The 25,839-nt window shown below is 41.7% G+C and overlaps 1 protein-coding gene and 1 long non-coding RNA gene across 5 annotated transcripts in view; one reads left to right on the top strand and one right to left on the bottom strand.

The window, feature by feature from the left end:
* Positions 1-4,782, bottom strand: part of SEPTIN7 (septin 7) — a 61,936-nt gene extending 57,154 nt beyond the window's left edge. For both annotated transcript variants that reach the window (XM_090142293.1, XM_031590463.2), the window contains exons 1-2: positions 4,764-4,782; positions 1,887-1,989 (exon numbers count right to left, since the gene is read on the bottom strand). In XM_090142293.1, the coding sequence (XP_089998419.1) occupies positions 1,887-1,896 (10 nt within the window). In that variant the 5' untranslated portion in view covers positions 1,897-1,989; positions 4,764-4,782. The remainder of the gene's footprint in view (positions 1-1,886; positions 1,990-4,763) is intronic.
* An 8,481-nt stretch (positions 4,783-13,263) lies between these two features.
* LOC116227253 (uncharacterized) lies at positions 13,264-22,493 on the top strand. 3 transcript variants are annotated; one of them, XR_004166515.2, is made up of 5 exons: positions 13,264-14,833; positions 15,119-15,276; positions 16,030-16,149; positions 19,342-19,503; positions 20,185-22,493. It is a non-coding gene; the product is annotated as an uncharacterized LOC116227253 (long non-coding RNA). The 3 variants fall into 3 exon arrangements; XR_016467636.1 differs by having other exon boundaries at positions 15,372-16,149; XR_016467635.1 differs by having other exon boundaries at positions 15,119-16,149.
* The last annotated feature ends 3,346 nt before the right edge of the window (positions 22,494-25,839 follow it).

The following is a 25,839-nucleotide window of genomic DNA, read 5'->3' as shown; positions in this document are numbered from 1 at the left end:
CCAAATATGCAGACTACAGGTCATTTCATTAACTCTTAGTAAATTTTATCCTACTGGCAGCCAAAGACTGCAAACTCACATAAGCTTACAGTACCTCAAAGCATGAACACAGTAATAGTTAATTACTTCAATTAAATTGCAGGTTAGAGTTCAACATTTAAAAGCAAGTATTCAGTAAAATGCAAACTATCTCATGTTCATAGTTAAAATGGATGCATCTTTTCAGCACCAGATGAGTTACCCTGAAAATTTCCCATCCAAAAATACTCCCTCACACACACACAAGCTACTAGTATGAAGAGATCATGTACTATTTGGTTCCAACACTCACGTCCACACACACAGACCTTCTGTATTTGAGGTATGGTAAAAATCAACACTCAAATTTAGAAAACTGCTGGCAATTCTCTGAGTAAGCTTGCAGAAAATGCAACAGATTTGTTCACAAATAAAATTAAGTTCTAATACTATACACAAAAACAATACTAAACATAATAGTAGTAACAAAATTTTCTAGTCAAGATCATCTTTTCCATCAACTCTTCTTCTCAAAAGACATTTTCTTCTGTTTCCCTAAATGCAACTGCATTAGACTGCACTACAGACAGAAGTAAGACCACAAATTTAAATTCACCCACTTCCTATAGTTCTAATATATGTCATTATTTGTGCTTTAAGTGACTTGATCCTTGCAAGATTGAAACAACAAAGAGCAAATTATAGCCCATTTTGGCTTAAACTTGAAGACAGTCTTTCCTTCCCATTCGCCAATTCCCAAGAGCAAAAAACCATATTTTATTCAAAACAGTAGATTTCTGTAACAAATGAATTCTGAAGTTGGATGCTAGATTACAAAGGGACTTCTAGTTCCAAGATAATTAAAAAAAAAACACAACTCAAATTTTAAAACGTTCACTTTGTAATCAATAGAAAATAACTGAACTACAAGTATTCACCAATTTGACCTTGGTTTCTAACTTTGTCAACAGCACTTTTATGTAACATGTACATGATGACTGCACAGCATGTTCATTGTATTGATGACAAAACAGCATTAAAGCTATCCAAATTACAAAAGACAAAGGCACAGGCATCAAGAAAGAGACAGATGGCTATTACAAAATTATTTTGTGTTGTTTTGACCATTAGCATGACAAAATTGAATTACATAACCAGTACATATGCTTCAGTACCAAACTGTAATGATGATCTACTACCATACTAATACACTGATGAGAATATAAGGGAAATCAGATGACCTATCAAAGCAGATAACAATTGGGGTGATCACTGACACCTAAATGAACTATTATGTCCAGCATTTTTCATCCATACCAACTACAGTTTCAAATTGCCTGGAGTCCATAGGGAACCCACTGTTTACATTTGGTTTTCATTGCAACCATACAAACTAGAAAGGTTTGTTTAAATTAAAGCTTTGATTTTGTACCACAGCTTTGTGGCCACAGAAATGTAGAATACACTGGGTATGGTCAAATGGCAGAACCTAACTCTGCATTTGGATTCCAGATTCTCATGCTGCATTCACCATTGTAAAAGCAGTTCCGTTTTTATTCAGATGAAAATGTGAGCTCAAATCCCTTCTATTCTGTGATACATGCAAGTCATATTTTAGACAAGACCCACATCAGCTTTTTTTTTTTTTTTTTAAGATTATAGAAACTGCAGATTTCTTATTCTTTGTTTTCTTCCTTATCTACCTGCATAAGACACGTTCTTTTCGAACACTCTAGATCTAACAGCCAAGAAGACAAAGATCCTTGTTTTCTCAAAAGACCATGCAAAATAAAATTTAACATGATAATGTATATCTTAGAACTAAGTCCACATCCAGCAATTACTACTCAGTGAATAAAGACACTTACCTACTACCATGAGCGTGAACTCAAATCCTCTCTTCACAGACTTCCGGTAAACTTGATTTGGAAGATTTGCAAACCCCACATATCCTTCAAGGTTCTTCTGTTGCTAAGACAAGAGATATTCACAAGTTTAAGAAGCTTCCAACTTCTTAGTGGGATTGTATTTTCTTAGAACCCAAAAAGGCGATGTCTATCCTACCTCTCAACATCCTGACCTGCATACATCAAAGACAGTGCAATGTACTGCAGCAACATACAGCAGTATCCAGTAGTGTTGCACAGAAAGTGAGCTGTGTTAACTCTATGACTGTGCAAGCACAACAATGTACAAGTACAAAAGTTAAAAACTTTGTTCCATAACTCATTTGAAACACAGGCAAGTTGTAGGAGTATATTCTTGTGAGTCTTGGTGGTACTGCCCTGATTTTTCTGGGACTAACTTGATGCACTCTCTTTCTGCATCACACAACTAGAGGCCATTTTTAATCCCTTTGTGGTCAATCTATGCCCAGTGTTTGAAAATGTAGCACATGTTGCAACAAACCCTTCACAAATGTAAAACTTCAGTTGCTTTTTACTGTGAAAAAGTCATTCATAATATCGCCCTACTCCGAAAAGAGATGAGAATTTTGGATGCTAGCCATTCTTTCTCACCACAAAAATGAAAACGTTGGAGGTATTTAAAATGCTGCTCCCTCACTGTCCTAGAGCTGGCAATCCTCCAGACATCAGCCATGTTACTTTCAAACCATTCTTCTAGCAGAATCCTAGAGATGTGTTTGATGATGAAACTGGTCTGAGGATCTTCTTATGAGACACAACAGTTTAGCTCTCTTTTACAGAAAAGGCGAGAATAGTTTTGACATTTTTTCTACTGAAAGCAACACCAGATACTGTTTTATATGGAACAATGGCTTTAAAACAGTAGATTATGTCCAACCAAAGATGACAGAACGTGACTTGATATTGCCTCAATTTCACAGTTTAAGAGTTATTCGCATCCAGAGTTGAAGCACTGTTTGCCAGTTTGAATTCCCCTCTCCAAGACTAACTTCAATAGGACAGAGATTCTATGAAAAGCCACACACAAATCTGTTCTACTACAGGCACTACTGCCTTAGAACTTGACTGTATGGGATGGAGTATGGTTGATTCAAATTTGTACATGGTTGACTCGTGTTTTTTTGGATGTTTCTTCTAAATATTGAAATAAACAAGAAAAAAAACCCAACACGTTCACAGTAGCAACACCTATACTTCAAAAGAAAATGTTTTTTAATTAAAGCAAGCATTCCTTGCAAGTATAGAAAAATGCTATCCTTTTTCAATACACACAATGCCCTAAGAACTAGCTTATTTGCAATCCCAAGGCACTAGTCAATTAATTAATTTTGTTTAAACTGACATAACTGCTATCTCCATTTGGCAGAGACATCCTTATTCTCAGTGAAGGCTACATCACTATAACACAAACTCAGTGATAGCAGCAGTGTAAGTAAATCTGAAGAGGCTGAATTTAGCAGAACTGCTTACGAAAGAAAGATTTAATCCCAATACTAAATGATTATCAGTTCTCATTTAGTGATAATACAATGCATTAGTTGCCTTCCCATTTTTAAAAAGACAGTGTCTTTTAATTAATTCACACAGAATAAGAAAGGAATATTTAATGACAGTCTGCTAAAGCTAGATATTATAGCTTCAAGTTCAAACACACACAGAAACAGATGTTAGTACTCTATATGTGTGATTTTTGCCTGTTGTCATCAAGAAATTCTAAAATTCTATTCTGCTTTTTGTTTCATTTCAGTCTCAAGGCTCATCTGAAAAGTTTTAGAAGATTTGAGTTCTAAATTATTTTTTTTTAATTAATTCAAAGATTGTTTTACTTTTCTAATCTATCACTACAACACATGAGAAATATAATCAGCTACGCTCTAACAAAGCTAACCAGAAGCCAATGCTTCAGAGATAGTAACTCTCACTTAGTTGGATGTTTTTTAAGTTATGAAAAAGTTCCTCAGTAGGGCAGGTCCTTAATAACTATTAAACATACGTAATTGCTATTTATCTCACAAGATATAAAAACACTCAGACACTCCTTGCAGTTCTACTTGTCAATTTGCACATACTTTTTAATGTAAGCCATTCTTACCAGAAACTGTTCTTAAGCAAACGAAATAACTGTTGCTTTGATTACATTAATTCTTATTTCCTTTCCTTCTCCTTTACAAAAAGTTGCACAATTGGAATGGTATTACTACTAAGAATTTTAAAGAAATCTGAAAATGAAATGCTAAACAAGACTAGACAGCAACTTTCAGCTGTTTGCTCTGTTAAGCGGATGTATAATGTTTACATTCACTATTTGTTTTAATTCAAACAAAATAGAGATGTCACTAAACAAAAGGATGTATGAAGTGTCAAATCTGAACGCCATGTCTAACTCAAGGGCTTATATTCCATCAACAGGAAAGAGCCTTTGTAAAAACCAAAATCAGTTGTCAAATTCCAGTTTCTGAAAAGCCATCATCAACTAAAATTGCACTTTCACTGTACTGACTTGGAAGAGATCTGACTTGTTCATACACCTTCTACTTTTAAACAAACCAAAAAATAGGAGGAATCAAGTTTCTTAAACTCCTCCAACAACTTTTAAAATAAATTATTACTTTTCTTGTTGTTGTTGAAGCATTACATTCCACTGCATGGATCATTGTGCAGGGCAAGACTTCACGTCTCCAATACTTACCAGAGGATCTCCTTAGCTTTCATCCTTTCCTGACTTTCACCCACCTCAGTTCAACTCACTTCCTAAAGCCTTGACATTTACTGTGTTTCACAAAAGTTGTAACATATCTTTATCAACGTAATACTTACAGCTACTTTGTAAACAACGCATTTCCATCATTTCCAGTGTTGAAGACATTGATAGAATACATCCAAAAGTAGATGGGTGGAACAGTGAATTTGAGCCATTGCAGCAAGGAGCCCATTCAGGTACAGCAGCAATCCAGGAAGAGGAACAGGTAGCATGAGGAGAGAAAGAAAAAGAGAAAGTTACTTACATTTGATCAACAAAGTTACTCACTATTCTTTTAATCTCGTATGCTCAGCGCACAGTGCTTCATAAAACAGTGATTTGCTCTGTTTTAAAGAGATAGCTTCATCTCACAGCAGTGAGCTAAACAATCTTCACACCATTTTCCAGTACAAGCAGTTATTCAATAGTCCTTTTTATTCTAGTTGTGCAGTGTGCTTTCAATTATCAGATGCTATCTGAACCCACAACAGACTCAAGCACATTTGTTTTCTTCATAGGTGCACACCACAATACATGATCCCATTTCACCATGCTATTGCACATTATTTTTTAAGAGTGAAAAAGGTACAAAGATCAAAGCCATCATCATCATAAATATCTCTGAGGGTTTTGTATTTCTGTAAAATTCGCACATTCACTGAAGAGCACCAATTCACTCCTGAGCATTAATGCAAACTGTGACATTGGTTGGATAGACAGAAAATAAAGAACAAAATTAGGGTGCAAAAGTTAAGTGTTTGCTCAGCATCACTTAACTATGGGTGACAAGAGATCCACACTAGCTCTCCAACAAAGCACTTAGAGAAACTATAACAACCATCCATAACATAGAATTCTCTTCACATTTCTGGGTTTTTGGGTTCTTTTTTCCTCCACTAAGCATCTTCCGGTGCTTGACAGTTCCATGATAATGATATAAAAGAGAAGGACGAAAATATATCTTGTTATCATGTTTTAAGATTGCAATCACTGATGCTTCCAAGCCCTAACATTCAATTTTTAACTATTTTCATACTCTCAGAGCCTATTTCTAGAAGATTGACACCATCATGGATACTAGCTCAGAGCAGCACCGAGGTTCCCTTTCTCTTTTTGCTATGATGCATGCCTTTGGCTTTTGCAGTCCCCTCATAGCCTATCAGCCCTCATAGCCACAAGATCTTCCTCTGATTCACCCCACATTGTTAAATGGAGGTCTTTCCCATTTTGAAATTACCTCCTGCTAGTTAGCTGGCACACCTGCGTCAGGAAACAGCCTTACTAACCCAACATACTTCAAGGAGAAGCAGCAGTTTCATGCTTCTGATCACCTCTGCAGCTCTTCTGCAACATTCCTTGGTCTGTAGTCTTCTAGAAAGATCAAGTGAGATCAATGTACTATCCAAGGAGAAGTCACACATCTACATGGCCTCACCACACGCCATCTCTTGTTCTCAGCTCCTTCCTTACTTCTTCCCAACATGTCATTTGCTCTTTTGACCTGTGAGGACAGAGCTGATGCCTTTGGGGAATTGAACCACAGCCCCAAGCCTTTGCTCCTGGGCTGCAGCAGCTGTTCACAGCTCACTTCTGATCACACAGCACAAAATCAGTCCATGTATCCATCACTTTATATTCCCCTACACTGCATTTAACAGCCACTTTTTATCAAGCAGCCGTTAATATTCTTATGCAAGTCCTCGCTGTTGTTCATCATCCCTGTCCTAACGGAGCACAAATGAAAGCAAGTCATATGAGAAATTATACTATTGGCCTTAGCTGACTTTTGATGCATCCACTTAGTGCACTCAATGTTATTTTAATAGAGGTTTGCCCCAAGCAAAATGTCAAAGCCCACATAAACCAGCAGCTGAGCGGGAGCTTTCAGATCCATCATCTGAAGCAATGGATTAACAGCCAACAGCAAGCTGCTCTGTGCAGCTGATGAGAAGAAGGGAAGGAAGCAGTACCTTAGGAAGCTTTTTACAAACAACAATTAAAAAATCTTAATCTCTTTGTCATCTGCCCAGCCTGTCTATCATCTCTGTTGTTGCCCACTCTCTGCAATTTACATCTCTCTTTATTCTGTGCTGATCGTATCCAAGAAAAAAGTCAATCTTCAGGAAATACCATCTGGGCCAAAAGATGGCTGGCATAAGGTCCACTACTTGATGAAGCAGTGCACCCTCTTATCAAGGAGAGATGCAAGCCCGAGGCAAGCTAAAGCCATTCTTGCCTCTGCTGTGTGCAGCCTGGGAGCACAGCTCAGAGTCTGCCTGCATGGTAAGCACAGCTGCTGGGCACTGCCAGCAACCTGCAGCCTGGCACAGGATGTTATGAAAAATCTCAAGGATTTATGACCTAACCCATTCAATGGCAAATATTAATGAAGACAATTGGATAAAACAAGAAAGCAGTTTGACAGTGTCAGAAACACTCATCTTTCCAACCAGTTTTTTTCCATTAAAATGGGGCTTTGGAGCTTCCCAAAGTTATTCTAAAAATAAGAAATGCAATTCATCCTTCCCTATTGTCCTTCCCAGACCTACCATTTGAAAGTTAGCTAGCATGCCAGAAAACTCAGAAATCCAACCACACTGAAAGGAACATCAGCATGGTTACTCATTGCACAAGGCATGGGCCAGCAATGGCACTTACCAATGATGTAAATAGAAAGCAACATTTTTAACTTAATTCACACATTTGGAATGGGGGACACATGTCCAACATCTTTTCTAAATTGTGTATTTGCTGTGCAGTCAATTTGCTCTTGAAAGGTACCTCAACATAGGGCAAGTTTCCTTTCTGTTTTGGAAGCTTCCATATCTTCTCACCTGCTCTGGTGAAGTTAAAGTCATCTCTCAAGAACTTCCAACTTAAATTCTGCACACTCTTCAGCCACACACATTTCCATTTGGTTTCTTATCACTATGATTTTTTTTATATTTTTTCTCATGTAGTTCAATAATTATACAAATTTTTAGTTTTCTACAGAAAGGCTGTTCTACAAAGCACATTAGGGACTTCTATTTCCTTTAATATACTCAACACAGAAACTTACAAAAGTAAATAAAATCATCCTTTGCAACAGTGCTGGTTTCTCAAAGTCTCCATGTCAGTTCCTCAAAGTCTCTGAAGCCTATGGGAAGGCCTAGGAATTACTTTACATCAAGATCCCTAAAGCTTGCCACAGGTAAAGCCTACATTTCCTCCAGCCTTCATAAAGCACACAGCCAATACATACCCCTACCTTGCCTTGCCACATCCCAGAGGCCAACACTAACTGCACACTGACAGCTGTTCTTGGAACAAAAGCTCTCTGTAGCACTACTTAGGGCAGTGATGCTGCTGGGTGCCTACAGCACTTGTTCTTTTTTGCCTTTGTTTTGTTTGTTTATTTCTTTTACACAATAGAGAGTACCTTAACTTTGTTTTTAAAACTTTAAGATCTACTCTCTACTTTTAAAACAAATGCTGGATCTATAAAGCTGGGGAAAGGGAGAGGGAAGAAGGAAACTCATCAGCTACAATTGTAAACCTAAACTTAAGCTGACCATCTACAAACTTGTTTTTTCTTTCACTACTGAAAATAAACACCCGCTGAATCAATAACACCTGCCATAATCTGCATAGCAGAAATCTAGTGCAGATGGACAGGCAATTGGCTCCTCGAGTCCCTCAAGCAGGCATCACCTGCAGATAGAAGACATCTATCAAAAAATCTTATTTAGGAAAAATACTTGGCTTGCAAGTGTGAACTTGTGGTCTTGCCTGTATTAGAAAGAACTAAAACTCCTCAAGAAGGACCCAGAAGAGAACCTCCTTTCAATGTGTAAGTGCTATTAAGAAGCCAGGATCTCTTCAGTCCCTAGAAGCAAGCTGATTAAGTCAATAATCAATAACTTCAATCACTGATCCAACAACTGCAGTTGTATTTCAAACTGTTCCTCAAAACCTCACAGGGCACAGTCAGAGTCAGCACCCATGAAGTTAGCTGGCTGTAGGCTCTCTTTTTTCCTGTGCTATCATCACTATCATCTGCTTTATTAACAGCATTAAACACATGCGAGTCCTAAGAGTAAAAGGATTCTGCAATGCAGAACATCACAAAGAGTAGATAGCACAACCCATCCATTGAGCTACAGGCAACATGGAAAGGTGGAAAACCTCCAAGAAAAGCAAAAGGGATCTAACAAGGACACTATCAAAGCTTAATTCACCTAATTAAATGTGTGTGTGTGTGTATAGTCATAATAATAAAAAAAAAAAAATAAAGCCAGCCATCAGGCAGACAACTATAGGATGCAACACAGAAGGCAAGGAAACTTGCACAAAGTGGGAGCCAAGAAGGAGCCAGAGGAGCTGGCATCAGAACAGCTGCACACTGAGCACCCTCCACACAGTATGGGGGATTACCTACCACCATTTCTGACCTTCTCCTCCTCAGTTTTGCTGTCACTTAATGTTTATTCTTTCTCGTGGCTTGAAGATGAAAGATGCAAAGGTAGAATACTCAGTAAAGTGCTATGAATGATTCCTCTATATAAAACCTCCCAGGAAAAAAAAGAAAAAAAGAAAGAAACTAAACAAAGAGTGATCTGCATTCAGTTTCATAAATGTCACATCCTTTGTCTCTTAAGTTCCCCAAAGAGATGTAAAACAAAAAAAGATTCAAACAGACAAACAAGGTGGTGGGAACTTCCTGGCAGTTTTACCTCACGCTGCTCTTGTCTCTCATCTCCTGGGAAGTCAATTAAGCTCAGTGTTTGAGGAGAGCCATCTTCAAGGAAACAAACCAGTCACTGCAGTTACTGCCTCACTTGGGAGACCATTTCAGGAGTCTCACTTTGCTATGGAAACTTTGGAGAAGAAGCAACAAAGCACAGTAACAGTTAGGAAATACATGGAATCGTTCTGCTGCAATGTATCAAGTTCGCTCCTTTGCTATACACTCCTAGTCTGGAGTTACTGTTGAACATGTTTTCAGTTCCTTCAGGTTTGCTAACATTACATGTTCATTCCGAATCTGCACACAGCAGTCAGTGACACAAGGATTCAGGTGATGCTAGATCGCATTTTATAGGCTTTACTCTATAAAAGCAAACATTAATTCCCTCATTCTCCTACCCCAAATCTCAGGGCAAAGCAGTGGCAACAGCCAGAGCACATTACATCTGCCCCAACACAGAAAGGGAACTCCTGCAACCAGACTGACCGTGTTATAACAAAGATGCTGAGAAAAACATACTTGCAAACACGCACTTTGTGCCCACCTCTCTTCTATGCCTCCAATTCAGAGCTGAGACCATTTGGCTCATGGGGAAGCTGCAAGGTTGACAACACAAGGAATAGCAGCCCCCTGCACTTACGTGTGCAACAATACGAGCCCGTCTGCTTGAATTTCTTGAGCATGCAGCTGCAGGAGAGCTGCTGAGATAGCTCACATTGCAGAAATGCTCCAGTACCTTCACACACAGCAGTGCCCCCAAAACCCTGAGAGAAATTACAGCATCTCACCTCTGGTGTTTCTGTTAACACCAGGAATTCTCATTTAAAGTAACTAAGAGGAAGGGCTTTTACCATACATTTCTACATGGTGGATGCAACTTGTTCCCATATGGAAGCCATCTGTTCTTGTGAATATTCTTTTATTTTCCCCTGCGCTGGTTTCCATACCGAATGCCTCAAGTTCTGACTTGCAGAAGGCCTGTGGGCTTCACCACGACAGACACTTGGAGCTAAAGCTTTCTGAAATATGTCCTTGTCACTCATCTTTCAGGCTTTATTGCATTTTTGTGCTGCAGCAAAACAGCACTCCAGACCAATGAGAACTGAGCGTTTTGAAAGCAATGGACCCTTTTGTCTCAGACTTTGGAAAAATTAACAAAAGAGGGTATCTCATCATGAACAAGATGCTAACTTCAGGAAGTTCCTAAATCACTACTATTTAGAGGGTTTTATTTTTTAAACTATTTCCACACTGCCTAAGGAGTTTTGTATTTATAATACAAAGAACTCTAATGAGACCTAAGAGATCAAAATAAGAATTGGGTGCTATTTTAAAGAACGATGGCAATTCAGAGAAACAGTCCATGTGCAAAGCTCAGATGTTACAAGTTTTGAGACACGGGAGGCTGTCAGCACAGTTCTGAACCATCTATTTTTTAAGCTGCAGAGACACCACAGGAAGATAGCATCCATTGTTAATTACTGTGTAAGAAAGACTGTCAGTAAAGGCTGTCCTCAAGATCTCACACTACTGCAACCCTGGGGTAAGCAATCTGACACAAAGAATGGCCCACACTGATAACATTAAACCTCAGTGATAACTTCTCAGATTATTACTATATATATTAATTGGTATCTTACAGATGAATGGTAATTATAAGTAAGCAGCTAGAAACCCAAAGTTTTGCTTTCACTCATTCCATGTCAAGGAACGTATTTTCAGCCCAGCTATCACCATGTGTATTTTTCAAACCATCTGATGGCTCTTGGGCCACCAGCAGCCTGCTTCCTTCAGGTACAAAGCTGAAGACTGCACAGACTAAAGCCATAGCTCTGTTCTGGTAATCAACACCACCAAATCTGCTGGTTTCTCAACCTCCCAACTGCCTGAACTTGTGGCATTAGTAACAAAGCTGGCTGTGAAGACTGTGCATTACACAGCCCAGTATGTATACCAACAGAGACTATGCTGCACCATTAGCAATGCTCAGTGTGGGAATTCCACACTACGGCCAAGATCCACCACTAGGAGCACAATTCAAGAGAACGAGAAACCCAGGATCATTTTTACCACCTGCAGAGAAAAAGAATTGAACACACTGGAAGAGTCACCTTGAGCAAAGGGGATACTGGATGCCTTGCAGGCAGGATGCCAAAGGCACAAAGCTAGGAAGAGAAGAACCATTCCACAACCGAGTCAGAGGCTGCTCACTGATGTTTCTTTTTAGAAGCTGTATCCTTATCTCTTTCAAAGTCTTCTCCAAAAGATCAATTCTTGCATCCATCTGGACAACCAAAACATCAGTTTCCCTTCCCTGCATTACCAAGGCTTAACACTCACATAGCATTAACTTGATACACATGAATGATACAATCTTGAATTTACTTACTGAAAATTGCAACTGTTCAAGGATTCAGAGTACAACAAATCTTGAGGACCTTTTACGGATGCCCTGTTAAACACCTAAACACAAACACCAACCAGCTGAAAAACTAGCCTGATAACTAAACTTAAAACTGCTTGTAAGGAACAACTGTTTACAGGATGAGGGCTTAACATTTCCACCTTCTCCTCCCTTCTATTCTGGAATCTAATAGATCCCTTCTAGGACCTGTTCTGGAGCATTGTTTAGTACTTGTAGCATTTTAAGACATTCTTCCTTTACCTGATTTAAAAGGAGGTTCCCCTATGTTCAAAGTCCTCGACCTCACAACATATAAAGAAGGACCAGGCAACCACATCCTCTAGCTTTGGCCCCAGTCTCTTAAAGCGCTGCCTGCTGTTACTTACAAACTGCAGGATCCTTCTGCTGCTCTTGCAGGTTTGCAGACATCCACAGAATTGCAGATCAGAGCACCGAAGTCAATACTTGGCAGAGCTAAAGAGTAGAGATGACCGTGAGCTCCAGTAAATAGTGCTGCAGCAGTGTGAAAGCTACTCCTTCCTGAAAGCTCTCACTGAAATACACGCTAAAAGAATTAAAAAAGAAGGCAACAGAATGTCTCCCCTTTGCCTGTGATCAAGAGATTACTCTGACCTTAATTTCACACCATCTGGCAATGCCTTCCAACAGGAAGTTAATTTAATCTTGAACCTCTTGGTTTATTAGTATACCTTTACTAACTGCAATTAGGAAGCTTTTGTTCTTCCAGAGGCAGGGAAAGAAATAAGGAAATAAAAAGATGGTTTTCTTGGACTCACCCTACTTCAGAAATTCTCACTGCACCAAACTTGAAACCACTCAATTACACTTAAGCCAGCAATCCAGAAGTCAAATTCTGAGTCATAAACTCCAAGTTTTGCATTCTTGTTTGGAAAAAAAAAAAACTACAGGGAACATTGGCAAGATTGTACAATGAGAAAAACCTCTGCTGCCAGAAAGCTTCCAGAAAAATTACATTTCTCCAGCAGCAGCAGCTGCTAATACCTCCAACCACTGCTTTTGACAACACGACAATTAAAGCCAGTACCTTAATTTAGTTCAGATATCAGCGCAGTAGAACCTGGTCAGGACTACAAGGCCCACTGCACTGCAATATTCTTTGCACTTACCATCAGCCAGGGCCTTTGCTTTGCACATCGCTCAAGAAAGCCCTAATGCTAGTGATACACCACAATGCTGCCATCACTTCTGTACCCCTGCAATACCAGAGTTTCAGGGAGCTCAACTGATAGGAAACAAAAAAATAATGGGGAAGAAAAAACACCAAACAGGCAATTCCTAAAAGCCTGACTCCATGAATGGTTACGGGGCACTGCTGCACGAGCAGGGAAAACAGCCCAATTGCTTCCCTTCAAACCACTGCCAAGAGATTTGATTAGCAATTGTACCACCAGGGTGAGCTTAGGCTTCCCTCCTGTGAGCCTGGTAATTATTCAGCTAGGGAACAAAGCCAGATCAGCTCAGATATCTAACCAAAAACTACCCCACACTACGTTAAGGTTAACTGCCATACGCAACTGCAAGCTCATCCAGTCATACCAATTATAGGAACACCAGAGGTAACACGAAGTGCAAGAGACAAATACACAATCAGGAAAGTTTTTTTCAGCTGCAGTCCAGTTACACAACTGTAAGCTATGGAATCTTATGATAAAAGCATTTAAAGAAGGGAACTGAAGGGAAAGACCACCAGCAATGTTAAAGGGAACAAGGCCTGAAAAGAGAACAAGTATACAGCTTGCATTTCTCTCTTTCTAGTCATTGTTCCTATCACACTTTGCCCCAAAGCACCCCCGAAACAGTGAAAAGCTCAGTTAGTCTCATCCAATAGAACATAATTCTAGACAGTGTCATTCCTTGGTCTTTTTTGTGGGCAAATAAGAGAAGACTATTAAAGTCAGATTTATTTTTTGTTTCTTCAGATCTCTCATCTTTCATGATTATAATGCAACCTTTCTATTCAGAAAGCTCTTTCAAAAACGTTGACGCTAAAATATGCTCTATCTTAATATTGATCCTCCTAAAGCTACAGGGGTCAAAGGAAAGAGAAATCTCCTTATGTTTTAAACTTTCCTCCCCCTTGCCTTTAAGTCCCAGCTTCATTGCTACTCAGATGAAGAAACAAGAGCACACAACATTGCAGTTTGAAACAGACAAGCAAACTAAAAATCTACATCTTGAGGGGTGATTGTCACCACTGAGTAAGAACTGATTTTTTATGTCTCCTATGCCACTGAGAACTAACCAAGTCACCATTCAGTTATACTCAGAAGCCAATAAGCTTATGCAACACCCACACCGTTATCGTTCTGCAACATTGCTTCCGAAATAATTTGCAATTGCATTTTGAACAGCTTTTTTTTTTTTTAATCATTTTTTACCATTTTAATTTATGGAAACGTGGCCTAAAAATGGCTGTTCAGAAAGCAGTCTGTAAATAAGATAGAGCCACTAAGGCACAATTCTGCCACGAGTGGTTTCCTGAAGGCCAGTGATGCAATGCCCTGCTGTGTCACACAACCTGGGATGTCAGGAAGGCACGCTGCTCGTGCACAAAAAGCAGAACAAGTAAGTGGCTTTTGTGGGAAGGAAATCCAGGATGCGTATCAGAACAAGGACCAGTCAGGCACAAGTTGTATCTACCTCTAGCACAAACTCTGCCAGCGGACAGTGGACACATACTGTCTTTTATGACACTTATGAGCCCTGGTGGTTACTATTCCATTGTTAACTGTGATGCAAGGAATGTCATAATGTTACAACATATAGCATCTTAACAGCCATGTTCAACCGAGGCAGTGAATCACTGGTTTTGCAGGGCAGCTGATTGGATTCTTTACTAATAAGAAAACCAGAAGAGAGAAGAGCTGCTTGATGACGTTACGGAACTATCACGATGCTATGATTAAACTCAGGGGCAAGAAAGAAGTCTAATTTGACTCACCACTGACATATGCAGAACTGCCCCTGACAAGGTGAGCAGGAAGGTATTGGTTTCTGTGAGCTGAGTTTCCAGCTCTTGCTGTTGAGAAACGTCCCCATCCCTCCTGTGTCACCATCCCCACCTCTGCAATACATCTTGTAAACATCAGCTCAGGGCTTGCTTCCCTCTGTAAGGACAGCTTGTGTCCGCCTAGAGATTAACACTACCCTGAATTTGAATTACTAACTTAAATGAGACTTAACTAAACTACTTAAATGGTGACTAAATGCCTATCTAATTACAGTGAACACATTTGCAATTAACTGGTTCATTTCAGGAGCAAGAAAACCAACCCAGAGCAAACAGAACATCACTCATACATACCCATTCCTGGTCTAGACAGGTTAAGTGAACAGTCTGGCAACATGTTAATGCTAAAGATGAACCTCACAACACAGCTCTGAGAAGAAGCCTCTCCCCTACACCCTCTCCAAGGTACATTTTCCATCGCTGACTGTCCTTAAAATGTGGTTATGGATCTTCAGCCGTTTTGTTTTGTAACTATTTGTTGTCTTAATGCACGCATTAAGGTGGCACTGAAAGAACAAGAACAACAAGCACTGAGGAACTTACTGAAAACTAAACAGTTTAAGCAGCCTGGCCCATTGAAAGAGAGCAACGAAGATACTACCAGTTAAGGAAAAAAGGAAAGAGACAACTGCTGTCTATGTTTAGACACACTTCTCATGAAAAACAAAACAAAGCAAAATCTATTGTGCTTTTGCTTACAGAGATTCTAAATCTGATCCTTTATCTCTGCTTAAGACAAACAACAATCTCTTAGCCATACATACAGACAATTGTTTGTCATATTGAGTATACATCCACAGCACCATTTTAGCTGTGACAAGTCACTTGTCCTTGTGGGTCAACCAAAGGAAATGCTCTGAGTTATTATCAACACACAAACTGCTACTGCTTCAGTACATCTCCTTCAATTTCACTATGACTACGGAGTGAGCCTTTCTCCTCAGCAGCAATCAGTGAGGAGCAGGGGATGTGCCTGCATTTCAATTCCAATTTCTGCATGGTCCATGCAGTTATCAACCCTTAAAGCAATGTCTTTTTGAAAACTGTCCTCCTAAGGAAATATTCTAGTTATTGGTCCCTGCTATTCACACGTCAGCTACAAGAAAAAAAAAACTGCCACCTGAAACCAGAAGGAAATAACATTTCTATGTTCACCAGGCAGAGCTGCTGGTAATCTCACAGAACACGGCAAGCACTGCAAACTGGGCCGCCATCAAATGGAAGATGTCTACTGATACACAAAACTGCATTTTCTCAAGTTTGCCAACCTTTCAGCCGGTAAGGTGATGTTATTTTGACTGGAAGTCAGAAATTAAGTACTTGAAGGGAACTTATAAGCAAGAAGAAGAGTGACTTTTTACACCTCCTGATAGGGATAGGACAAGGGGGAATGGATTAAACTATAAGAGGAGAGATTTAGGCTAGATGTTCGGAAAAACATCTTTACTAGAGAGGGTGGTGAAGCGCTGGCATAGGTTGCCCAGAGAAGCTGTGGATGCCCCATCTCTGCGGGTGTTCAAGGCCAGGTTGGATGGGGCCCCAAGCAGCCTATCTCACAAGATCTAGTGAGTAGTAATCCTGCCCACAGCAGATGGGTTGGAAACAAATGATCCTTCCGAACAGAGCCATTCTATGAATCTATGGTAACACTGAAAAGGTGCTGCTACCAAAAAAAAAAAAAAAGAAAAAAGAAAAACCACCAAACCTGCATGAGAAGGCATGGTCTGCTTTACAGTTAAGATCTGAAGCTATGACCCATTAACTTTCCAGGGAGCTGAAGCTGCACACGCTCAAGCTGATTTTCTTTTAGGTCTCAATATTAACGCAGACAGTCAGTATTTCTGCACATGGAAGCATGTGCAAGCCAGCATTGAGCAAAAGGGATTCCTTTGGCCATCCAAGCAGCCTCTCCTGACAACCTCCTGCTACCCACGTTTCGTCAGCAGGAGGTGGCACACCAACTGCGTGCAGAAGATTCTTGAACGCTGCCGTGCCACAGAATCACATCTGTACCCAACCGCTCCTTCGGAAGCCGAGAGCACCGCGTTGAAACGAGTAGAGCCGCCTTCCCCATGCCGCCCTCTCCCAGCGCCACGGAGCAGGGCGGCGTTACGGGGGAAACCCAGCGGGCTCCGGAGGCCTCGCTCAGCCCGAGCCCCAGCGGGAGGGCGGCTGCACGAAGCCGAGAGGCAGCGGGAGCCGGGCAGGGCGAGGGGAAGCGGCGGGCGGCGGGTTCGTCCCGCGCATCCGTCCGCATGCGGCCCTTCCTCTTCTTCTTCCTCCTCCTCCTCGCGGCGAGGCGGTATCGGTCCCACCCGCTCCTCTCCTGCATATTTCAGCGCTGCTTTAATTCCTGCAGCGAATTCCTCCCTCCCAAATTTGGGCGCAAAAGGAGAAAAGGGGAGGAGGGACGCGGGGAGGGTGGGTAGAGAGGAGGGAAAAAGAAAAAGGAAAAAAAAAAAAAAGAAAGAAAGAAAAAAAAGAAAAGAAAAAAAAACAAGAAAAAAGCGAGAGAGAAAGGAGGGAGCAGAAGCTCTCCGGCATTTTCGCTTTCTCGCGCAGCCCCATTAATACATTATACAATTTCGGCCGGGCAGGAAGTGAGCGCGTGGAGGAGGGGAGCGCGGGCGGCGGCGCGGGGCCGAAGCCAGTTCTGAGGCGGCGGAGGGCGGGGGGCGCCGGGCCGGGGGCCCCGCGGTGGGGCCGCACCGCTCCGCTCCGCTCCGCTCCCGGCCGCCTCGCGCTGTCACGGCCCCGCGCCTCGGCCCCGGGCTGGAGACTCACCCATGGCGCCGGCGGTGCGCTGCAGGCGCTGGGCTGCGGCTCGCTGCCCTCCCTCCGCCGCGGCGGCGCGGACCGAGCTGCCTCCTCCTCCTCGTCGTCGTCCTTCTCCTTCGCCCCGCCGCCCTCTACGCCGATCCCGCCGAGGGGCCGCGGCTCTTCCACACGGCGCCTACGCGCGCAGGCGGCCGGACGCGCTTAACGGCTCGGCTCCGCGCTCCCGGCGCCGCCTCCTCCGTCCCTCGCCGCCGCCTCGCACGCCCGCTCGCACGGCCCCTGCCCGCCTCTCCCGACGCGCAGCGCCGGCGGCTTCCGGCTCGGCCCCTGTGCTCAGCGCGGAGCTCCGAGGGCGCTCGCCGCCGCTCCCCGCGCCGCTCCCTTTGCCCCCGCCTCTCCGGCGCGAGGCTCGGCTGCTATTTCCTCCCCGCCCGCCCCCTCTTCGCCGCGTCCCGTGTCAGAGAAAAAGGGTCCGCTCGGCGGCCATTTTGGAAGCGGGCACACGCCGGAACGCCAAAGCCGCATCGGCGGGCCGCGGGGTTTGCCCGCAACAAAGATGGGTGGCGGCTTTGACGGCTCGGGCGGGACGGCTGCGGCCGCCCTCCTTTTTCTGGAACGCCGTTACCCCAAGCGCGGATCGCGGAGTCCGCTGGGCGCTGAGGGGAGGCGGGCGGGGAGCGGTACCCGGAGCCGCTCCTCGGGCACGGCTGCCTCCGCGCCGCGCCCTCACAGCGAGTCCTGCCTGGCACCGGGCTGGAAGCGGGCTCTCCCGTCCTCGCAACTGCCTCCAGCCCTCAGGAGCTCAGCTGTGGTGCTGGAAAAGGGGCACGCCAAAAAAAAAAAGCAGAAAAAAAACAATTGCGTTTGACCTTCCCATTCAACTGCAGACCTCACTGTTGCGTTGTGCTTTCATACCTGGGACGTCTCTTTGGAGCCGTTTAAACTCCCGGGTGTTTTATGCACACGCTGAAATGTTGGTACCTGTGTTTATGATGTGTGATCTGAAACCTTACACCCCTTTTGTGTTTGGGATTTCTGAGCGTGGTCTCATGGTTCCTTGGCTTTTTCTTGCTCACAAGACAGTGCATTTCTCGAGTAAAGTACTCGGCAAAAAGGGAAACATGCTGAATGTGTTGTATTTCATTTCTACTATTGTTAAGGGTACGTTTTAAGAGCGCGATGGGGTACTAGAAGGATGAAAGTAGAAAGTTCCATTTCAATAGCTGAAGCAGGCATGCTGTTAAAGCAGTAGTTGTGTAGGTAGTCGCAGCAAGGCAGAAAAAACAGCTACGAAGAGGCTAAGACAGTCCTTGGTTCTTTTGCTTTCCACCCAGTTCTTTCTCATCCAGTGCCTTACATATGATATACAAATACTTCTTACAAATCTAACTGAGACAGGGGAGGTTTAGGTTGGATATTAGGAGGAAGTTTTTCACCCAGAGGGTGGTGAGGCACTGGAACAGGTTGCCCAAGGAGGCTGTGGATGCCCCATCCCTGCAGGCATTCAAGGCCAGGCTGGATGTGGCTCTGGGCAGCCTGGGCTGCTGGTTGGCGACCCTGCACATAGCAGGGGGTTGAAACTGGATGATCATTGTGGTCCTTTTCAACCCAGGCCATTCTATGATTCTATGAAATCTGAAAACTGATCTTTTTCTTCTTTTTTCTTCTTTTTTTTTTTTTTCTTTCATAAAGGTATGCAGGCCAGCACAATGTGGTTCAATGCTCTTTAAGAACTGGAAGTGTTACAATATTCTGTGGTACTTAGATGCCCAAGGGAAAGAGATTTTTTATTATCATTGGTCACGGGACTGCCAAATGTTATCTCATAAATCTGTGTCTTTCACAATGGATGAGGTAAGAAATGACCTTTTTTTCATTCTGGTTGGTTTAGGTGGTAATGTCCATGGCAATGAGATACAGCTACATTGCTTTCGTGGTTATTTGAATACCAAAAAGAGACACTTTGCACCACAGAAGTTGTCCATTGAATATATAATATGGTCCCCACAACTCTCCCGTAAAAATACATTGTGGGAAAACAATCAAATGAGTAATACTTGCTTGCTTTCTTGTAGTAAAGGCTTCAGATTGCCCCCCAAAAATTGTCTTGGTCTTCAGATATGATGAGAAAATGGCCCAAAGCATGTAGCTGCTGAGGATAGCTTTGAAAAGGGAACTGTAGCTTTTAAGGAATTTTCTTTTAAGTATTATTTCACGGATTGATCACTGAATGAAAAAAAGAACGACACAAAAAACAGTGAGCTTGCACCTTTGAAATCTGCTCCAAAATTGGCACAGACTTAATGAGGGAGCAAGATGCAAGCCAGTGGGTTTTATGTGAGGTTAATGTCCTGTTTTTCTGTGTTGTGAATAGCAGGGGGGTTCTCTTTTCATAAGGTAATTTGCAGGGTTCAGGAGATTCTACAGAATTGTGTATATTTTGAGAATAAAGCAAATGCAAATGGATCCCTGAGGCTTAAATGATATCACATTCTGTGTAAAATATAACAAATTCCACCTCTCACATTTCCGTAGTGATCTGCCATTCTTCTTCAAGAAGAAGAGACTTCACTACATCATCAGCAAACTTCAAGACTCTTTCGGTTCTACATAAATTGATACTTTTGAAAGAAAGTAAGATATGATTTTTGACTTTTTTTGTGTGTGTGAAATCACCAAAGCACTTTGCCAAGTTCAACATAGAGGGCTATCTGCCATAGCACAGAACCTGCTCGTGTCCTTGTCCTCAGACACAGATACAAAACTCACTCACCTTATTTAAAAAATGTGCTAACTAGTGTTGCTGCCTGGTTGGTTCCCAGCCAGCCTAGCCAGTTTTCATGCCTTCCTGCCAATAAGACATAGGAAGACTGTTTTGTTTTGTTTTATTAATGTGAGCAGGTGTGACTCACTAGGTGAATTAGCTCCAGCATGGGATGTGTTGCAAATTATGGTGCATGTGCCCTGTTGACTTTCTCCTGCATGGAAACTCCAGTGCCTCCTGGGTTTGTAGGATACACAGTGCATTTCCAGGTTGAATCACACCTCTCAGTCAGCACCACAGTGTGTGCACCACCCTTCTGAGCTCCTGTGCTAATGTAACAGATCTTTGCATACCAAGCAATCGTTTGCCAAAATGAACCTGTTTCATTATACCTACTGGTCCTAAACTCTGTTCCCATAAACAATCTACGTTATGCAAGTAGTGATAATGCTGGGGATGTTCAGCAGTAAATAATGAGCACAGTATTCTTCAAACCCGTCCTTAAATCTCAGCTTTGCAGTAATGCCTTTCAAAATCTTGAAAGCTCTTTGATCGCTGCTTGTCATACTGACCAGTAACATCTCCTGTCCTTGTATTCTGTTCCCTCTTTGACATCTGTTGCCCTTTACATTTGATGGTTTTTGTATAAATACTGCCATTCTGCTTTGTTCCCTAGCACAAGAAACAGCCCAATACAATGGTAGTACAAATACTAACAATAGCATGAGGCATCTGGTGTCACATCTGATTGGGCCCCTATGTCTTGTCCATCAGCCTCTTCCTATTTTGAGACATGCAAACTCAGTGGGACCACTTGTCCAGAATCAGGCCTGTATTTGTGTAGCTGTTCTGTATTCAGAGAAGGCTCTCATGAAACAGAAAGTCCTTGCAAAACTCTCCAGCAGCACAATAACCAACTATCCCTACTATTGCTGTCATTGCCATTATGGCTGTTTTCTTTGACTGCTACCTATAATGTTATTTAGGAACATGCAAATGAAGTTAATTAAAATGTATCCCTTTTGATCCCCTTCTGAAGATTCACCATTCTTTGACTAAAAAATTGCTCTGCAGCAGTAAGAAAAAGTTGTGTTCATCAGCAAATGCTCATACTGTAGAAGTTACAAACATAGGTTTCTATTAAACAGTTGCTATGACAAAAAAAAAAAAAAAAAAAAAAAAAAAACCAGCATCTCTTGTTTTGTAGTATGTTTACTGTATTGTCCTGGTATACATCCATTACTTCAATTATCTAAAGAAAGAGGCTTTGATAGATTTCAACCCAATGATGTGATCCTTGTGAGAGGCACACACATGCACTTATTGTTGAAGGTAGAAAATGGTTGCTTTGTGCAGTTATGGTTGTGTAGCTGGGAATATAGATCAGTAGAAGCAGAAAGGCAGCCTAATCATGTACTCATACTAATAATGATTACTTTGTTAAGTGAGTTGAGATCCAACCTTGGTGGGAGTTTATCCAGTGCTCTGCAGCATTTTGACTGGTGAACAACCTGTGGCTTGGGAAATACAGATTTCCTGTAATGTTAAGCTATGTGAAAAATGCACCATCTAATACTTTGTTTGCACAACATTCAGAGAAATCAGTGAACTGACAGATCATGAGATAGATTTCTTACTTCAGAGAGTCAGAGCCTGGAGCAAATGCCCCTCTCCCCATCCACCCTTCCACAGGCAGGCAGGAGTGACTGCTCAGGAGGACCAGAAGCAATATCTGCAGTCCGTTCTGGTAATTCCAGCTCTCTGTTTGTTTATTTGTTAATAAGTAAGCCCCACTGAGGTTGGGTAGGTCCTGGTCAATCCTTAAGAGACTTTCTGTACGCCCAGATGTGTAATCATTAATACGCAGTGCCGTGGCCAGACGTATAGACTGTTGTGCCTGAGCAGAGTCTTGGGGGCATGAAGGGTCTGTGCACACTGACACCTCCACACGAGCAGGGCCTTAGGAGGTATCGCCTTCCTGCCCATTTGCATTAGCAAGCACTTCCTACTGTAGTATGAGGCACTGCCATCATTCCTTGCGTATCGTACTAGGCAACAAGCACTTAGACACTTAATGCAATGTGCCATTTCATTATATCTTTCTGATTCAAGGAAAGAATTATGTTTTCTAAAATTAAAATAATTTTTTGAGCTTAGAATGAATTTCCTCTGCAAAGACGGATTCTTTTTTCATTCTAGAAGTAAAACAATGTAGAATAAAAGCAGATGAATTCTCTATATATAGTACTCAGCTTTTTTACATTGTTCTCTTTACTATCATCTGAATGTTGTTTCTGCAAGAAGTAAAGTAAAGGACTGGTTGTGATAAGAAAGTAGTACTGTGTACTTTGTGCTGCTGCTGTGCTTTGTATTTCCCAGCTGTACTCTTTTGATTAAAGGACATCGACTTCCCTCTAGGAATACTGAATCAGGATTTGTCCTTGCAAACACTAGAGCAATAAGTTAGACTCGAGGTAATAGTATGCCAACTCAAGGACTCAGGTGCAGCTCACATCCAAGTTAAAGAACCAAAGCAGTATGTTACAGATTATACCATTTGCTGGCATTTTAATCACTTTGCCAATTTGTTGAGAAAATGAGGCTTTGGCCTCTAGCTCCAATATGGGGTCCTCTCTCAATCTCTGCTTGTTCTTCTTACCTACACGTGCCTTCACTCCCAGTTCCACCCTCTGCTGCACCAAGCACTCGAATGAACCGAATAAGCAACGTGAACTGCTTATCACAACCATTGGGAGTGCAGCACTCCGCAGAGGGGAGGACTTGAACCTCCATACCTGCCTGATTTACCACAGTTACACGTGTAATTTGCTCCACGTAGTCAGACCGTCCTTCCTGTTTGCTGAACACCTGCTTTGTACAAACAAAATTGTTGATGCCTTGACATCCAAACATCTAGCCTGCGCTCCCCAAAAGTCACTTTTCAGATATTCAGTTGCACTTTACAATTTCAGCCATTCAATGAACTTTTTGATCGTTAGGTTCCAACCTAAAAACAGGTTTTGGAGCCTTTGGGCTAGAATCAATGAATACAGTCTTTACAGTTCACTGCTTGGCTTTGTCTCCTGCTATTGCCAGAGGATGGCTTATTTGTACCTGTCTTTGGAGCTTTGCTGATAGTTTATCTAGCAGCATGCAATTAAGCTGGACACACCTATGTATGTAGCTTCAGTTTATCCAGTATCGCTACTCACTTCTCCCTTTCTGTAAAGAGTGACGTGGAACACTTAGCAATAAGTGAAAAACTATTTTTCAAAGCCATGTTAAGAATTGCTGTCTGTTTACACATGGGAATGGCTGAAGCCTGCTGGGACTGATGACAGTAGAAATTTTGTAGTTGGTTTTCAGGATTGCAGTACATTTACATCCCATAGTCAAATCTGTTATCAGAAAACATCTTTCAAAACTGTTTTCTAAGAAAACAGCCGACAGCTAAAATATGAATGTAAAGTATGTAATTATTCAAAACATTATAGTTCAATCACTTAAATTATGAGCACATAATGCAGAAAAATTAAAAACTGAAATTTAAATCAAAGAAAACACTAAAACTTAATTCGGATTACTTTTGCATATTTATGAACTGAATTACATCATGCCAAACTACTCTTTGACATAAGGAGAATAGTACCCAGAGATTCTGCTCTGATGACAAAGCAATACTTGAAATAGAAAATAGTTCTTAAAGAATCGGTTATTTGGACATTTGGGATTCATAATGGAAGATAATGGTCTTTTTGATGATGAATCCACTACATAAGCCAAGAATATTTCAAGAGCTTTTTTCAGAGTAGATCCATTAGCATAACCTTGGACATATCTTTGGTATTCCAGATAAGAAAAGTTATCGTATTGTTGTAATAACAAAGTTAGAGTGTCAGAGAGTTTTTGAATTGATAAGGTACTTCATACAGGCAGGCTTCAGACTTGGTTTCTTCAGTGTGTATATTATAAAGTAAAAGGCATCATCTGGGTTTGTGTAGAAAAAATAGGGTTGGGGTTATTAGCATCACATCACAGATATGTTTTAAATAACAGATATTTTCTTCCACTTCTGGATCAGGGGGTCATTAAATGCCTTTCTCAGACTATCTGGCAGCATGGACTCTTTCTACCCTGAATGCTTCTCTTCTCTTCTCTTCTCTTCTCTTCTCTTCTCTTCTCTTCTCTTCTCTTCTCTTCTCTTCTCTTCTCTTCTCTTCTCTTCTCTTCTCTTCTCTTCTCTTCTCTTCTCTTCTCTTCTCTTCTCTTCTCTTCTCTTCTCTTCTCTTCTCTTCTCTTCTCTTCTCTTCTCTTCTCTTCTCTTCTCTTCTCTTCTCTTCTCTCTTCTCTTCCCTTCTCTTCCCTTCTCTTCTTCCCTTCCCTTCCCTTCCCTTCCCTTCCCTTCCCTTCCCTTCCCTTCCCTTCCCTTCCCTTCCCTTCCCTTCCCTTCCCTTCCCTTCCCTTCCCTTCCCTTCCCTTCCCTTCCCTTCCCTTCCCTTCCCTTCCCTTCCCTTCCCTTCCCTTCCCTTCCCTTCCCTTCCCTTCCCTTCCCTTCCCTTCCCTTCCCTTCCCTTTTCCCCAAACTGCCTAATGTAATGCCCAGTGATCTGTAAAAACTGTGGCTGAGTGTATATGAAGCATGCACTGTTATAAACTGATAGCCATTTTTGATAGTTAATTTTGTGCTCTACTGGGTGTGTGGCAACACCTCTGTTCTACAGTTTGCTAAACAAAACTGCTCTTCCTTATATACCTGGAATTCCTAGTTGCATTAATCCATGCCTTATGTGCATACTAATACTGAGGATGCCCATGCTCGTGTTCAGATATTACTTGTTTTCATCAAAGACACTGCAGTAGAAATCATCTATTGGATATGACACTTCCTTACAGACTCATGGCAGCGTGTTCTTTATTTCCTTGAAATACCTAGCTGAGAAATTGAATGTTACTGCAAGTGGGTTCAGTTGTGTAGGCAGCAAATATTCCCCACGTTACCCTTCTTTAACAAGTGTTTTGACTACTTTCACTGCAGAAAGAATTGTAATATTGTTCTACTTGCAGTGTATTTATTATGCAGCTCAGGTAGTTAATGCTGTGTTGACAATGCGGACCAAAAATTCAGTGTATTTAATTCTAGTTTGCAAGACAGTTATCTCCCATTTTATATCACTTTATTTCTTGGTGGTTTTCTAGTTTATTTTATTTATCTCAACTATTTAAAATGTCTGCAAATATCCCCATGGCAATGGAATTCGCTTGGCAGCAATATATAGTTACATGAATCATGACTAGACAGTAAATAAATGGTTTAAGGCATAACTAAAGACCAAATGCAAGCTGATGTGTTTGGTAACAGCAGAAGGTGTTTATTGTGAATATATTTCTACACCATTAATAATCTTTCCTGGAAAACCAGAGTTCTG

Source organism: Phasianus colchicus, chromosome 6, assembly GCF_987193195.1.
Source record: "Phasianus colchicus chromosome 6, bPhaCol1.hap1.1, whole genome shotgun sequence".
NCBI classification, from domain to species: Eukaryota; Metazoa; Chordata; class Aves; order Galliformes; family Phasianidae; genus Phasianus; species Phasianus colchicus.
Note: the sequence above shows the minus strand (reverse complement) of the source record. Positions and strands in the feature narration are given on the sequence as shown.